Source organism: Cydia splendana, chromosome 25 (genome assembly GCF_910591565.1).
Source record: "Cydia splendana chromosome 25, ilCydSple1.2, whole genome shotgun sequence".
NCBI lineage: Eukaryota > Metazoa > Arthropoda > Insecta > Lepidoptera > Tortricidae > Cydia > Cydia splendana.
The window spans coordinates 2,933,158-2,950,111 of NC_085984.1; the positions used below are offsets into that span (position 1 = coordinate 2,933,158).

The 16,954-nt window shown below is 35.2% G+C and overlaps 1 protein-coding gene and 2 long non-coding RNA genes across 5 annotated transcripts in view; 1 reads left to right on the forward strand and 2 right to left on the reverse strand.

Annotated features, from left to right (window-relative positions):
- Positions 1-16,743, reverse strand: part of LOC134802725 (cullin-1) — a 37,537-nt gene extending 20,794 nt beyond the window's left edge. Inside the window, exons 1-4 of one of the 2 annotated variants that reach the window (XM_063775376.1) lie at positions 16,526-16,743; positions 5,120-5,319; positions 1,285-1,367; positions 508-634 (exon numbers count right to left, since the gene is read on the reverse strand). In XM_063775376.1, coding sequence (XP_063631446.1) covers positions 508-634; positions 1,285-1,367; positions 5,120-5,176 — 267 coding nt within the window. In that variant the 5' untranslated portion in view covers positions 5,177-5,319; positions 16,526-16,743. Of the gene's footprint in view, positions 1-507; positions 635-1,284; positions 1,368-5,119; positions 5,320-16,274; positions 16,454-16,525 lie in introns of those variants that run through there. The other variant, XM_063775375.1, reaches the window with a different exon arrangement.
- The window catches only part of LOC134802884 (uncharacterized), a 128,895-nt gene that overhangs the window by 56,651 nt on the left and 55,290 nt on the right, over positions 1-16,954 (reverse strand). The window lies entirely within an intron of this gene.
- Positions 1-16,954, forward strand: part of LOC134802881 (uncharacterized) — a 77,907-nt gene that overhangs the window by 48,572 nt on the left and 12,381 nt on the right. The window contains exon 2 of the long non-coding RNA XR_010145885.1: positions 10,308-10,418. This is a non-coding gene — a long non-coding RNA (uncharacterized LOC134802881). The remainder of the gene's footprint in view (positions 1-10,307; positions 10,419-16,954) is intronic.

The window sequence follows — 16,954 nt, forward strand, 5'->3', positions numbered from 1 at the left end:
CCTAAAGTAGACTCTAGAGCGTAGCGACGGTTTCTAAAGAAGAATCTAGATCAAAGCGACAGTTTTCTAGAGAATCTAGAGCGTACCGACGATTTCTAGAGAAGAATCTTGAGCTTAGTAAGTGTTTTTAAAAGGTTGTTAGAGTGAAATTCTGTGTTTTACAAACCTGTTTCTTATTGACAAGGCCAGCGCCCTGGTTCTGCCTGGCGTAGCTGCCCTGAGGCCGGCAAGCAACAGTTTTCTAGAGAATCTAGAGCGTAGCGACGATTTTAGAGAAGAATCTTGAGCATTGTGTTTTTAAAAAGTTGTTAGAGTGAAATTCTGTGTTTTACCAACCTGTTTCTTATTGACAAAGCCAGCGCCCTGGTTCTGCCTCACGTAGCTACCCTGAGGCCGGCAAGTAACAGTTTTCTAGAGAATCTAGAGCGTAGCGACGATTTTTAGAGAAGAATCTTGAGCATTGTGTTTTTAAAAGGTTGTCAGAGTGAAATTCTGTGTTTTTCCCACCTGTTTCTTATTGACAAGGCCAGCGCCCTGGTTCTGCCTGGCGTAGCTGCCCTGCGGCCGGCTGTGCGACGAGCCGCTTCCGGTGAAAGTGTTCTGATGCACCGAGGTGCAGTAATTGTATACATGACTGAGTTTTTGTTAAGGAAACGATAAGTTTTTGGCAACAATTCCATTTTTGGTACAAGATTTTATCGTAAACTAATTACAGAACTAGAAATATTGCATTCCCTACATGAGGTTATACCTCATGACCTCATGTCATTGTATGTGCAATGTTTCATTACAATCCAACACGTCGTTTTATAATGAGAACGAAACTCCGTTTGTATGGGAAGGTGAAATTCGGCCGAGCTTGCTGCGGACTATTAGCCCGTGGAGCGCCTTAGTATCACACGTGTGACTCTAACTCAATTGGGTCGTAGCGACTCAGTATCACACGCGTGACACTAACTCAATTTGGGTCGTAGCGACTCAGTATCACACGCGTGACACTAACTCAATTTGGGTCGTAGCGACTCCGTATCACACGTGTGACACTAACTCAATTTGGGTCGTAGCGACTCCGTATCACACGTGTGACACTAACTCAATTTGGGTCGTAGCGACTCCGTATCACACGTGTGACACTAACTCAATTTGGGTCGTAGCGACTCAGTATCAGACGTGTGTTACCATTACCACAGACCAATATGGGTCAAATTGCTTTGCATCAATTTGTTGTATGGTGGACGTTCGACGGGTTAAATAAAAGCTTGTAATAATAATAATAAAGGATACGTATACAGCTCCATGTATCTCTTTCTCTCCATGTGTTGTTTCCTGTAGACATGCTCTATGCCCTCGCGCAGGTCGCCCCATATCTGAAAAACACATAAAAACGGTCACAAAAACACACACAAGAAGGTGAAACGAATAAAGGACCCCGCAGCAAACATAGGGAAAAAAATATGGTTGTCCGTAAAGTCAGTTTACGGACGATAATTTTGCGTGGTAACGAAAACGTGGCCGTAACGTTACCATGGAGATCTGTCCACAACGTTACCATGGAGATCTGTCCACAACGTGACACTTTTTCGTGCATGCTACCGGTGTTCATCGATTTATAAGACGTCATCACGTCAAAAACGTGACACGATTAAATTTTGTCAAAATAAAACCAACCAAATAGGGAATATTACGCAAACTCAATCACATGGCCTACCGTGAAACACGACAATCGAAAGTTCGGTTTCTGCCTCTCTATCACTCTTGCCTATTCGATCGATAGAGAGGCAGATAACGAAATTTCGATTTTCGCGATTCGCGGTAGGCCACCTGTAATCAAACCGCCTTGAAGCATCAATGTCATAGTGAAAACTTGTCAAAAAACTGTTTAAGGCCTAGTATGTATAAGTTACTCTATGGTTTAGTATGCGCACTAGTGCTGCAGTCTGGCGGCAGAACATTGCAGTAATATTCCCCATTGAAGCCATTGAAAACTTTAATACTATCAAAGAGAATTTAAATAGAGGCATATTGTCAAAGTAAATGTTGTAGTCTCAGTCAATTTACTGCCATCTTTCGGCACACGATTAAAACTTTTAGAGCGCCATTTGACTTTGACCCTTATTCTTTCACCGTGAGACACAGACATATTAAAATAAATATATTAAAAGCCCGCAGTCTGCAACGGTCCGCCAACGCGAGCTCCCGATCATGCTCCTCGGTACGGAGTGAAACATGTCGAGCTATTTACGACTTAAATACGTTAGTGACCTGTTTTAAGTGTTTAATATGTCCTGGGGCCCGTTTCTCAAAAGCTTGTAACTTGTAAAACAAGCGGATGTCACTTTTTGACAATTTTTGTTAGAATTAACCATTTTCAAAATTACCCCGCTTTTGAAATTATCAGCAGAAGTTGCAACAGCAGGTGTTCAAAATGATCTTGACGCGACTTTATTGTTAAGAGCATTAGAGCGTGTCAAGATAATTTTGAACACTTCGCCCGCTTAGCAACTTCTGCTGCTGACTGTACCCACTTATTTACGAAACCCGATCTAGGTCAACCACTGAAGCGCTGGTGGCCTAGCGGTAAGAGCGTGCGACTTTCAATCCGGAGGTTGCGGGTTCAAACCCCGGCTCGTACCAATGAGTTTTTCGGAACTTATGTACGAAATATCATTTGATATTTTACCATTCGCTTTTCGGTGAAGGAAAACATCGTGAGGAAACCGGACTAATCCCAATAAGGCCTAGTTTACCCTCAGTGTTGGAAGGTCAGATGGCAGTCGCTTTCGTAAAAACTTGCCTACGCCAATGCTCGGGATTAGTTGCCAAGCAGACCCCAGGCTCCCACGAGCCGTGGCAAAATGCCGGAACAACGCAAGGAAGATGATGATGATGATGATCTAGGTCAAACACAAGCCGTGTTCCGATTTTACAATATCGATCCAGACGTATAATCAATAATTACACAGATCGTATTTAAATTAGCAAAGAACAGTTGTGATGACGAAACTGTGGAAAGTGTGTCAACAGTGACGTCTGCTATTAGTTTTAGTTGGTTTTAGGAAATCGTGAACAGCTTATTATACTCTGTATCCTCAGGTATTTTAAAGAATGTAAACAAACCACAATTAGGTATTTTTTGGGTAAGAAAATACTTCAAGTTAATTAATTTAACTCCTTGTGCTAAAACTTACAGAAGTTTTACTACGATAATATATTACAAATCAAGGCAGTTTTCTATTTGGTTGGTATACTGATAAAAATGCATAAACACATTGTTTACATTTATTTAACTACTTATCTAAAGATACAGACTATAGACTTTTTACCCGACAGTGCATCGCAAAGTTTATTTATTTATTTGTATCAGGTCTATTGCGAATTCATTTTGTTACCATGTTGTTACCTTTATTTCCAACGTTTCGACGCAGGTTGCGACACCAGTCGTTGTCGTGGATAACAGCTTGAAAGCAGCATAAAGCTTCAGGAGTCCGTCCTCGGGTTAACAACTTCAAAGTCGAAGCATGTGCGACTTATATTTAATTACACAAACGGGTCTACCACAATATACTTTCATTATTTTTACCTTAAATTCCGACGTTTCAACTGAGTTGAGCTGTGGTCACGGAAAGACTGACGTCCCAGGTAATGTCAACGGAAATATAAATAAAACAATACTGAACTACCCGAAATTAGTTTATAAAAATGTTCAGGGTAGACAAAGAAATTGCAGCTACCCGTTAAAGTTTAATGTTTATTGTCCACGGCACAACACGCAACACACAGAATCCCTACACGGTTCTAAGACCACTCAGACTGACCAGCTGAAACATCGGAATTTAAGGTAAGAATAACCCTTCGGGTGGCAGCACCTCCGGTTGAACGGTAGGACAAATGGCGCGGCCATTTTTTTAAATATGCCTCGGCGTGGCAGAGGCCGCGAGAAGGTTCGGTCATAACAAGCCCGTAATTGGCAGAGACCGTCTCGCGGCCTCTGTGCGACGCTGCATTTCGCGCCTAAAATAAAATCGTTAAAACTATGCCTTGCTTGCTCGCTCTTGCAAGATGCATTCGTCAATAAACAAGGATGGTATTCCCTAACGGTCGAATTCCCGCGTAAAACAAAGTTTGTTAGAAATGACGTGATGTTCCTGCCCCACCTCGCCCATTACGCGCCGACCGTCGTCGAGCCGCGAACATTCAAACGGAATACGCACTGATAAAAAGTGAAATAAACTGTGTGAATCGTGTTAAATGTATTGTTTTGTCATAAAGACTGCTTTTTCTACAATCAATTGTTTTATTTCGTAACTATACGTATTTTTACATGAAAGTAGAAAACAATTGGTAATATGAGATTAGAACAAGTCTAGCATAATTCACATAAATAGAATAGAATTCATTGGTATACAATCAAATAACCCATTTTATGCTGAATTCAGTGATATATAGTTTGTATATATCATTCATAGATTTTTTTTTTGGGAAACGGTCATATTTCTAACACGCGCCAAATTCGCGATGATCACCCGTTGAGGCCCCGCCACTTGACGTATATTTTTCCAAAATGGCGGCGCCACTCAACCGGCTTGTTATGTCTGTCCGTCTCGCGGCCACCGCCACTTACCGTAGAGACCTCGAGGAGGACAATGCCACTCGAAGGGATAAAAACACTTAAGATGGACTAATTACCTACCTAACCCTTATACTATACCTAAGAACTTATGTAAAAAGTAATGAAATAAACGCATTTGTATTTGTAATAATGAAAGTATAATATATTGCGGTAGACCTGTTTGTGTAATTAAATGTGTACAAAACGCGAGAGTTAAAGTGTTATGTGTGACTTAGTCATATCATTTTGTATGGGGAACGTGTTATAGTACATTACATACCTACCTAGGGAGGTAAATTCGTAAATGCTCCAGATCGCAGGTGTTTGTGGCCCGAACCGAAGGTGAGGGCCATAAATATGCGATCTGGGGCTTTTACATTTACCGCCCGTGGTTTGTATAAAGTTTTACGTCTTGCCTTGGCCAGGAAGTGAGATTTTCTTCCCGTCCCGTGGGAAGAAAATCCCGCTTGCGGGCCTAGGGTGACGTAAAGATATTAATATAAATCTTACCTGATCCAAATCGATTTGCTTCAGCGGCGGCGGCGGTTTCAAGTTGACACCACTCATTGTGAACTCATAAACAAACTAAATGATTAATTAACTAAATAATTAATTAACACTGATTAACGTGTATATAAACTAGCGGCTATACACAGAGATCACAGATTATATTGTTATTTACAATAACATAATTTGATTGCTGGGGTTTTCTGTAACAAAGAGAAGAATATTTGTTAATTTGATAATTTAGGAAAAATATTGGAGTTGTGAAAAAAAATTGTATATCTAATCTAATACCTTTAAACGAGTAAGGGGCTATTCATAAATTACGTCATTTCAAATTAGGGGGGGGGTCTGGACATCGGATGACGGTAGCATGAAGTAGGAGGAAATGGGGTCATTTGATGCATGATTTTTGGATGATTATAGGGGGGGGGATCCAAAATCGTCAAAAATCGATGACGTAATTTATGGACAGCCCCTAATTCTTGTTTACTTATTTTTTATATGTTTATTTCGGTGATCTCAGAAACGGCTCTAACAATTTCAATGACACAATTCTAGGGATTGACAGGGCAAGCTATGATGGCGCCATCTGCTAAAAACTTCCACCGGCCAACCCCATTACATACATTTCTAATTTCCACTGCAGGAGTTTGCCAAACGAAGAGATAATACTTGAGGTAGCAAAATTTGATAGGGGGCTGTCCATAAATTACGTCATCGATTTTTGACGATTTTGGACCCCCCCCCCCCTATAATCATCAAAAAATCATGCATCAAATGACCCCATTTCCTCCTACTTCATGCTACCGTCATCCGATGTCCAGACCCCCCCCCCCTAATTTGAAATGACGTAATTTATGAATAGCCCCTAGGTGATAATATATTAGAGATGTGTGTTGTTGTCCTAAGGCACCCCAGAGGTGCAGAGGGCCTTCATAAGCTTGTACCACCAATTAGGCCGTAGGATTCAATATATTTCCACCATTCCACTGCTTGCCCCTTGGCCCATGGTCTTATAAGTAGGACTACTAAATACTTCAACTTAACCATTTTCAATAGGGTTGGCCGGTCGAAGTTTTTAGCAGATGGCGCCATCATAGCTTGCCCTGTCAATCCCTAGAATTGTGTCAAATTTTTGTTTTTTTAATACCCTGGATGCCAGCTCTTTAAGCCAAATCTCATAGAAAAAGGGGCAAGCTATGATGGCGCCATCTATGCAAACCTTTGACAGTTGCCAACCCCATTGGAACAGAGTTGTATTTCTTTTGTTTTGTTTGAAATTTGTTTTATTGATATTGTAATTTTTAATTGTATAGGGTAGGCTTATTAAATTTACTTTTTGTATAAAATTTCTACTTTAGCGTGATGTTGCAGTCTTTGGAAGGGTTTCCACGGAAGACCACGGTATCTTGTTATTAAGCTGAGTGGAGACCTTTTCAGTGACGCTTAATGATAAGTTGGTTCTCTATGTCTTATGTAATACTTAAGTTAAATTTAAGCGTTTTTTGAATAAAATTTCTTCTATTCTATTCTATTTCAAAATAACCATATATTTTTAACCATATTATATTAAATTTAACTGGCATTTTTTTTTTGGATTAGGAAGACAATACTGTGATGATTCTTTACTAAATGAGGCTGAATTAGTTATTGTGGAGAGTAATAATCTTAATAAAACGTCGCTTGATGATTTGTAGTATCGTTTAAGTCAGTTTTGATACCCTGTGTAATTAATCTGTGTAAAATAGTTTTAATAAGTAATTTAAAAAGAATGAACTTGTGTGATTTTCATGATGGCAACACTGATTTATGGCGGGTGGATGAAGCTGAAATGTTGGGGAGATTTGAAAATATTTCCGAAGATTATTGTTAACGTTAGTTTGAGTAACAAATAGTGATTGTAAAGAAAGTATTATAATGTCCTAACAACGCTATAATAAAAGTGTTTGAAATTATTTAAAACAGAGTTTGAATTTATGAAAAATCAGCAGTGGGAATGATCTACGCGCAAAAGAGGTACGTTCTGTACGTTTATTTATGAAGAATTTTGATTTAAATATTCAGCTGAAGTGTGCAATATTACGTTGTTTTCCCTGTTTTTACTTAAATTTACACATTTTTTTGCTGATGAATAGTTGGATTACTTCGATTTTGTAAGGGTTTTCAAGAAAATATCACAGTACCGTTCGGTTTTGTGTATGGACCAATTTAGTAATAAGTGTGTGGACCATTTCACATACTAAAGCTGGCTTCTTCTGAGAGCTTATTGAATGCGAATGATTGAAGTGTGTGTATTTACTATACTCGTATTTATATTTCATTCAATTGGAATTTGCAAGTTGAGGCTATCCTTAAAATAATTGTTTAACTTACATTATTAATTTTATTAAAGTAAAAAGGGAAAACAATAATAGAATTTTACCTTATATTGAGAGCAATTGGTTATTAGACCATATTATATTATACATATTTATCCGAATCGTACTGATGTCACTGAATTGATCTATGTTCTTTTAAGTTGGGTCCCATCTGTCCCAAATCTAATATAAGTTGTTCGAAGTTGGTTCTTGAATTATATTTGTAATTGAATTCTATGTGTTAGTATATTATTATGAATGAAAACGGGGTTGTTTTAAATTGACTTGAATGAAGTCTTAGTCGGCTCTATTGTTGATAAGTCAATTCTAAATGAATCTAAGTCGCCCCTAAGTTAACTTCAATTAACTCTTGTATGTCGATACAAGAGTCTTATTGTAAGTCGAGTCTATCATTTCTAAGTCGACTCTATTATTTATAAACTGAGTCTAAGTTGACTCTAAGTTCATTTAATTCAATTCTAAGTTATTGTAAGTCGAGTCTATCATTTATAAGCCGATTCTTTTATTTATAAATTGACTCTCAGTTAGTTTAACTCAATTCTAAGTTAGTGTAGTCGACTACCTATATCACTTCTGAGTTTACTCTATTAATTAGAAATTGAGTCTAAGTTGACTCTAAGTTAGTATGAAATAATTGTAAGTTAGTATAAGTCGACTATATCACTTCTAAGTCGACTCTATTAAATAGACATTGAGTCTAAGTTAGTTTAAATAAACTCTTAGTTAGAGTAAGTTGACTCTATCACTTCTTAATCGACTCTATTAATTTCGAATTGAGTCTAAGTTGACTCTAAGTTAGTTTAAGTAAACTCTAAGTAAGAGTAAGTCAACTCTATCACTTCTAAGTCGACTCTATTAATTAGAAATTGAGTCTAAGTAGACTCTAGATTAGTTTGAATCAGCTCACTGTTAGAGAAAGTCTACTCTATCACTTCTAAGTCGACTCTATTAATTTCATATTGAGTCTAAGTTGACTCCAAGGTAGTTTAAATCAACTCTAAGTAAGAGTAAGTCGACTCTATCAGTTCTAAGTCGACTCCATTAATTAGAAATGAAGTCTAAGTTGACTCTAAGTTAGTTTGAACAGCTCCATGTTATAGAAAAGCGAGTCTATCACTTCAAAGTCAACTCTATTCATTATAAATTGAGTTTTAAGTTGACTCTACGTTAGTTTTAATCAACTCAGTTAGAGAAAGTCGATTCTATCACTTCTAAGTTGACTCTATAATTTCTAAGTGAACGCTAATATTTCTTATTCATCTCTAAATGAGTATTAATCGGTTCCTAACTGATTTTCTGGTGTCTAAATTGAATCTATATTTTCTAAGTCAACATTATTATTTCTAAGTCCACTGTAAATGAATATAAGTTGACTCTTAACTGATTCTATGGTATCTAAGTTGCATTTATAATTTCTAAGTCAGTTCTAAGTAGTCTAAATTGACTCCACGTTTGCCTAAGTTGACATTTTACTGACCTAAACCGACCATATCACTGTTATGTCGACTGTATCATTTCTGTCAACTTTAAACTAGTATAATTTGACTATAAGTTGGTTTAAACTGTCTTCAAGTTGTAATATGTTGACTTTATTATTCTTAGATTTCTAAATTAATTTAAGTCCATTTAAATGAGTCTAAGTCAACTTAAAGTTGCACTAAAGTTACCTTAAGTTAATTCACGCTGACTTTCTCATTTCTAAGTTGACGCTTAATTGGTCTAAGTCGACTTTAATAACGTTTTAACAAACTCTTAAGTGTATCTAAGTCGAGTCTAAGTTTATTATGTTGACTTCAAATTATTATATACTTACAGCAAAGTTTAGGAAGCCATTTGTGCTTTAATGGAGCTATGTAAGTTCCATAACAATGTCAGGCCAGGTGTGTCTGAGTGGAGCTATGTATGTTCCATAACATTGTCAGGCCAGGTGTGTCTGAACTGAGCTATGCATGTATGTTCACTAATACTATCAGGCCATGTGCGTCTGAACGGAGCTAAACATAATAACTTAATAAGTATTGTGTTGGGCCATGTGTGCCTTAGCAGATCTATAATTTAATAATGTGTATTATTGTATAATTTTACTGAAATTTATTATTATTTTAATGAGTTGTAATTCAACTGTCGTCGCCCTTATTATTACCTTTTTGACATAATATAAACTTTTTAAATTCATGATTGAATGAATATGAATATGTATGTCACAGGATTGTATCAGGCCATGTGTGTCTGGTGGAGCTATGTATGTTCCAAAATTGTTAAAAGACCATTTGTGTCTCATCGTCGTCGCGTTCTGCTCCAAGTAGTTGGCTACTTGACAGTTTTTTGTAAATAATGTCAGTTGGACTTGATTTTCCTGAGGATCAAATGTCTTTAAAGCATGGCATTAACCTCCTGAGTCTAAATGTATATTACAATGTACATATTTATTGCAATCTAATTTGAACTTTACATGAACCACTAAAGTAGCATTTCTGTTGTTTAATTGATTTTTAAAACAAACGTAATTCATTCAAATTTACTTGTAGTACAAGGTTCAAATTAAAAATTTAAATATTTTCTATGGTGGGTTTTACGACGGCACAAAGGTCAGAAATGAGATTTAAAGTCAGCTGTTCGCACTCGACGATTGAAACGCCTCTGACTAAACTCATATTGTGATGTGACGTCACATTACTGTAGTCTGTCCTAAATGTACTCTGAAATATGGCGTTTATGTATATAGTTGTTCTACAATTTATTTTTCAATAAAATGTAAGGAATCGAATAGTGCCTTTTTCTTTTTGAAAGTAAAAATATATATATTTTTTGAGACTTTTTAAATTCCACTTTTTGATATTGGATGGCTCATTTTCTATCCATTTAGCTAAATTTTGCTATAATATTCAACATGTGTCAAGTACCCAATTGGTGACAAAGGACTCGTGATGGAACGAGCTATATACAGGGTGGAAAGGCACGACGATCCTTTCCGGAAATGGGAGATAGTTTAGCCTAAGCTCTATATTTTCTCCATAGAAACTATGTTAATATGGGCAACCGTTTCTAAATTATGACCTTTTAAACATCCACGCAAAAAACTACTTTGTTCTAACCCTAACAGGTGACAGGGTCAATGAACTTACTTGTAAACAATCAGTATTCGACAAGAAATTATGCTAATTTGTTGCCATCTAACCATTTTTAGGTCTGCTTACAGCACGGTAAGAATCATTGCAGGATTTTCGCTTTCTTAGTGGTTCCACTTGTTCAATACTTGAATGAAATAGTTATGTTATTCCTTAATATTAATAATACTAACCACAACATTGTTTGCAACGACAGTTCAAATGGTGACATTGACAACCACTCAAAAGTACGCAATCGTCTTATAAATATCTCTGGTTTCCTTGACTGATAAAAAGGTTTTAGTTTCTTAACACGTTTCACAAAATTATTTTCGAATAATTGGAAACTATCTAAAATAATTAAAACTTACATGTAGGTTGTGTTAGTTGCACCAAATGAACTTGCAAAAATGAAATACTAAGAATAAATCAAGAATAAATACTTCTTCAATACCAAACTAACAAACCTTCTTGCGTGGTAGGAAATAGACAAGACGTCTGATGTTTGAAATTAAATTTTCATTGAACTATACTTATTGAATGTCATATTCTTCAAATAAAAATGTTAGATGCTCGTGGCTATTTAAATTTGTGGGGCTGTGTAAAAGATATGGTGTACCAAACCAAACGGAATGTGAAACTGCGGACGAAATGAGACAAAGGCTAATTGGTGCTTTCTGCGGAGGATAAATGACGAAGAGCATACACTATATCGCATGTGCATCGACATACTCGGGTACGGGCTGCGGCGGCGTTGTAATACACGGAGGTACATTTGAACACCGTATGTGAAAAGAAGATAGTATTAAATATTGGAAAAAAGTAATTATCTAAGAAAGTAATAAAATTGTTTGTAATATTTTTGCATGCATTTGATTTATTTGACATTTATGCGTCATTCATACATCATTGCGATACTGTCAACGATCGGAAAAAAGTGTAAAGTCCCGAGCTTTCCCGACGGAGATCCTTAATCTAGCCGTCATGTGCACATGCTATAGGGTTATCACCACAGTTAAAAAGTAGTATTTTTGCAATTTTTATTTTTTACTCAATTAACGATTCTTACCATTACCAATAGTCTCTGTATCACTTAAACGACCTAATACTTCCGGGAAGGATCGTCGTGCCTTTCCACCCTGTATATCCCCACTACAACTTAAATGTATTGAGTACGAGAATAGTTATCGATAATTGGACAAATTTTATTCGTCATTTTAAATAACTAATTCGTTATTTTGTTTTTCCGAGACAATGGAGAACGATGAGGTTACCAAGAGGCGAAAAGGACGGAATCGTAAAAGGAAGGGGCGTGTCGATCCGCCGCCTTTCTTCAATGCCAAACGCTGTCACAAAACTGTCCAGGATGTCCCTGCTACAGCGTGGGCATAGAATGAGTTCAACCCAGCGCAGCGTCGACTGAGTCGCAGCGCCATCAGACTTGAGCAGACTACGCTACGTCGCAGCCCGATCTGGTAACGTCACCGGCAGAATCGACGACTTCACGGCTGGCGCCTGCATACGACAAGCCAGTTACCGGCTTCACGGTAGATGAGATTACTGAAGCTCGTGTCCGAGATAGTGAAAAAAGTGAAATTACATCAGTTAATTATAATCATTCATAGTAATAAATCTTACCCTTAAATGTCATGTAAGCTCCCTGAAGTTATAATCATGCCAATAACAATACCGGAGTTTGATCCGTATAGTAAAGCACAAAATATTGGAATTTGGCTGCGAATGGTTAATGAATGTTCTAGTCTATTATATATGAAGTGAATCAGAAAGTTTCGTGTCCATAAAGTACAAAAGTCATTCGTTGGGCAATGCATTCATTTTTATAACAAGTTTTTACCTGACGATGCTTTAAGATTACTCTTACCAGCTCTTAAGAATTACTTAGAAAGAATGTTGAAGGCTTATTACAGTGTCGAGGACTATTTGACAGACAAACATGCATGGTCCAAACCAGAAACTGTAATAAAAACAAGTAGCAATTAAAATCATTTTATTATGCGTAAAGTTATAAGTGACACATCCCAGGTAACAAGCACATCAAATATTTGATGTAGTATTGTAAAACAATCAGATTTAAATATTCTCATTTCTTTTATTAATTTTATTTTCTATTGCTTTTGTAAGAATTTGATATATTTTCTGAAAAAGCTACGTATTTGTATGATTTGATGCACATATAGATATATTTTTAAATCTAATTTCTATAAAGAAAAGTACCTACTGCATGTAATTGAATTCTATGGTAATTTAAATTGTTTTTTTGTTTGGTTATTTACTCGTAATGCATGTTAATTATGATTGGAGGGGTAATTGAAATGCAGTATTAGTTCCCTAAATTGCACAAATTTGTCAATTCGTGTACTTATAAGGATAAAACTAAAAATCTAAAGTCTGGCTATTTTACATCCCATCCAGAAGGTTCCATACGGTTAACATTGACCACCTGGGGCCATTCATTAAAACATGTGGTACAAGGTACATGGCTTCACTAATGTATTTGTGTTTGTTGTTTTATGTAATTGTAAAATCTGTAAAGGACATTAAAACCAAGTACTTTAAATGTTCTTGTAAGAATATTTTAGACAACTTTCTCAAATTATTTCTGATCGTGGGACTTTAAAAGTTTTGTGACCTTCACGGAATAAAACACGTGGGTAAGATACAGTGGGGCATTAACAATACTGTTAATGCTAATACTCAAAGAACGGCATCGGCCGCTCTATTTGACTGTAAGCTTCCAGACGGTTTGGCCATTAAAATCAGCAATTGGCGCTGATGATTTTTCATAAATCATATATTTATTTGTAAACATATGTTTTCATAAAGTAATTTATAAACTCTCTATTTGAAGCTCATAATTGTGGTTTTGTTTAAGTTTATACGCAAATTATTCTTATTCAGCCAATCAATTTTATTTATGGTAACTTCTAAAGATAGCGGACAATTTTCAGTAACTAAATATAATCGTGCTATCGTCAGCGAAAAGTATCATAGAACGTTGTGCAAGCTGTGGTAAATCATTTATATATAATATATATATATATATATATTAGAAAAAGTAATGGGCCTAAATACACTGCCTTGAGGCACTCCGTGTTTAATTGTTTTTATGTTTCGACGAGACACATATAGTTTGTCAAAGGACTGTCTCATTTCAATCATAGACAGAGAGAATCATACTACTTTACTCTTACACTAGTACTAGCACCCAAAAGAAAAGGATGAGTATAGTTTTCCTGGTTCTTACTGACTGACAAATTGGTTTGACCAACTATATTCAAGTTTTCGATTTAGTACAGATTTTGTTTATTCTGACTATTTGCTTTCTTCCAGTTAAGTAAGATTTTATGTGATCATGAGTGTTCAAAAAACATTAAATCAATTAGATATGGCGTTAGTGCTATACATAAATATACTTACTTACTTACAACATGTGCCGTACAGCGTAAATAATAATGTATTTTAATGTAATTGTATTTTTAAATGTAATGTAATATAATTTCAATTTAATTTAATGTAATTGTAATTTATTATTGTGTTTTTTTTTTTGAGATTTTATCTGTTTACTTTATCAAAAGAATTTCATTTTAAGACATGTAATTTTATCCTGATTTGTTTGTAATTAATTTATATGTAAATTTGAAAACATGTATTTTTAAGTCATAATTTTTAATTTTAATGTGCCATCGTTATTTTATGTTTTTATCTATGGGTAAAATTGCCCCAAAGTTTTTATTAATTGATAAACAGAAACAATGATTATGATGAGTCATTAATATTTCTTTATCTAAAGTACAACAACAGCGTCAAATGTCCAAAAGGGATTAAAGTTATAGACCGAATGTGATGATTATTGTAAAATATTATTTGTTTCTTATTTCTAATATTATATGTATAGGGAAATGTGAATTGAAATTGTAGCAGAGATTTAACCATTTGTACTCTGGCACAGCGAAATTTGTTGGTTGAAAGGGGCAGCAAATAAAAAAGAAATGGAGGCGCAAAGAATTGACTTCCTGTAGATAGTTTGAATTTCGCGCCTTTTTCTACTGACAAGTTGAGTGTATTTCAGAATGTCATAAATACATCCATATCTTAACTTTCCTACAATATGTTCAGAAACGATACGCTAATGGTCTATCAAGAAACCTGTAGTTAACTGTAGTGGCATCTTATGTTTATATTAAATTATCGATAAATGATACTTTAATTACATTAAAATTTCGAACAGCTCATTTCGAAACAAAGCAATTCTGATATAAGTCGAGATGACGTTTTATTTGAAATTAAGTGTAGGTTGCAAACAATTTTGCACTCTTACGCCGTTCATTCGTTCATTTCATAAACCCACACTCTTATAATGCCTTTCATTGTGTAGCGGTCACATTAACTACGTTCTAAGTATTAGACTTATTTTTTCACGAGTGCTGAGCTAATGCACCGGGAGTTGCACTTGTACGGATGGCCGAATGTGATGATTCTTTACTAAATGAGGCTGAATTAGTTATTGTGGAGAGTAATAATCTTAATAAAACGTCGCTTGATGATTTGTAGTATCGTTTAAGTCAGTTTTGATACCCTGTGTAATTAATCTGTGTAAAATAGTTTTAATAAGTAATTTAAAAAGAATGAACTTGTGTGATTTTCATGATGGCAACACTGATTTATGGCGGGTGGATGAAGCTGAAATGTTGGGGAGATTTGAAAATATTTCCGAAGATTATTGTTAACGTTAGTTTGAGTAACAAATAGTGATTGTAAAGAAAGTATTATAATGTCCTAACAACGCTATAATAAAAGTGTTTGAAATTATTTAAAACAGAGTTTGAATTTATGAAAATACTATGTATGCATGGACCTTTATGCATTTTTAAACAATGATTTTATTTTGCTTTATATGCCACAACTGGGGCTTGAGCCCAAAATTTTAGTATCCCTAAGATAAAATGAAGTTGCCACTGAATCTCTTAGACATTGTAATGTAAACAATAAACTTACACTCTTTGTGGCCGACAATGAATAACATTTGAATAACTTTTACATACTATATCACTTTGATAAACATTACAAAGCTTGACATGTTGTATAATATGATTGCCATCTCAGTTACTCCATTTTATTTAGCAATTTGTGTGTACATCTTATAACAATACATTGCAACATTCATATTGCATCAGTTCTATTATACACAAATTAAAAAATAAATACCTTAGTCTTTGGTCATGATATACTGGTTAAATAGACATGATTAACTGAACCACTGGGCTATAACCAAGTAAAAGGGGTTTAAAAGAACTTTCCCACTTGTGCACCAATAAACACCAGTTATATAAATCTATAAGTAAATCAGTATACAGCATAACAGTTAAACAGGATAAAGATCTAGTCAGGTAGCATTTTTTATTCAGCCTACATAATGCATTGGCTGTTTATCATATTGTATTTAAACAAGTCTTAAAAAAATAGGTTTTGATGTGAGATGATACGTAATTCCACTTTCGAATCTACCCACTTAAATACAAATTCCAATTTATTTGCGAAATACAGAATCAAAAGTTAATGACAAAAAGTAAAAGTACGTCTCAGTCTCACAAAGGATTGAGATTTAGCAACCAAAGAAGGGAATGGAAACATGTTTTTTTATTTCTTCCTTACCTATTCTCGACTCGACACCACTTCTTTGTATGTCGGAATATCTCATGGCACTATTGATATACACTTAATATTAGACTAAAACAATGACTTAGACTAAAATAACTGTACAAATACGTCGATTCGATTCCTTTTTACAGAGATGTGAACATTACAATGACAAGCTATATTATACTACTAAATTTAACAGATGTCTGATTAACAAGGTGCGCAATAGGCAGACGTGTATGATAATTTAGTCAGGTAATACTTACATTAGTTTTACACTGTCATCGACCACATTTCACTTCACTTCAGATCTAGCACACACCACAATTAAATGCGAGGTTTATTAACTATATATATTTAAGCACTAATTGATACAAACATTCAATATTGCAAATAAAGTTTGGTTTTTCGATTGATCATTTCACGCACGTAGAGAAAAAAGAACACGAACAGACAGATTTTTGGGTTTTGTTTATTTTCCGCCAGATGACGCCCTACAGGTGCGTTCAATACCGTTTGAAGAAAGTGAAAGGGCGTACCGTTTTCATTGTCATTAAAAACGATTTCTTTTATAAATTCTGTCAAATAGATAATCAAATCTGTTACCGCACGCAAGAACACTATTTTATTTATTATTTTTACAATAAATAATACATTCATTTTAATTGACAGAAGAAAATTAGACTAACCGTGCG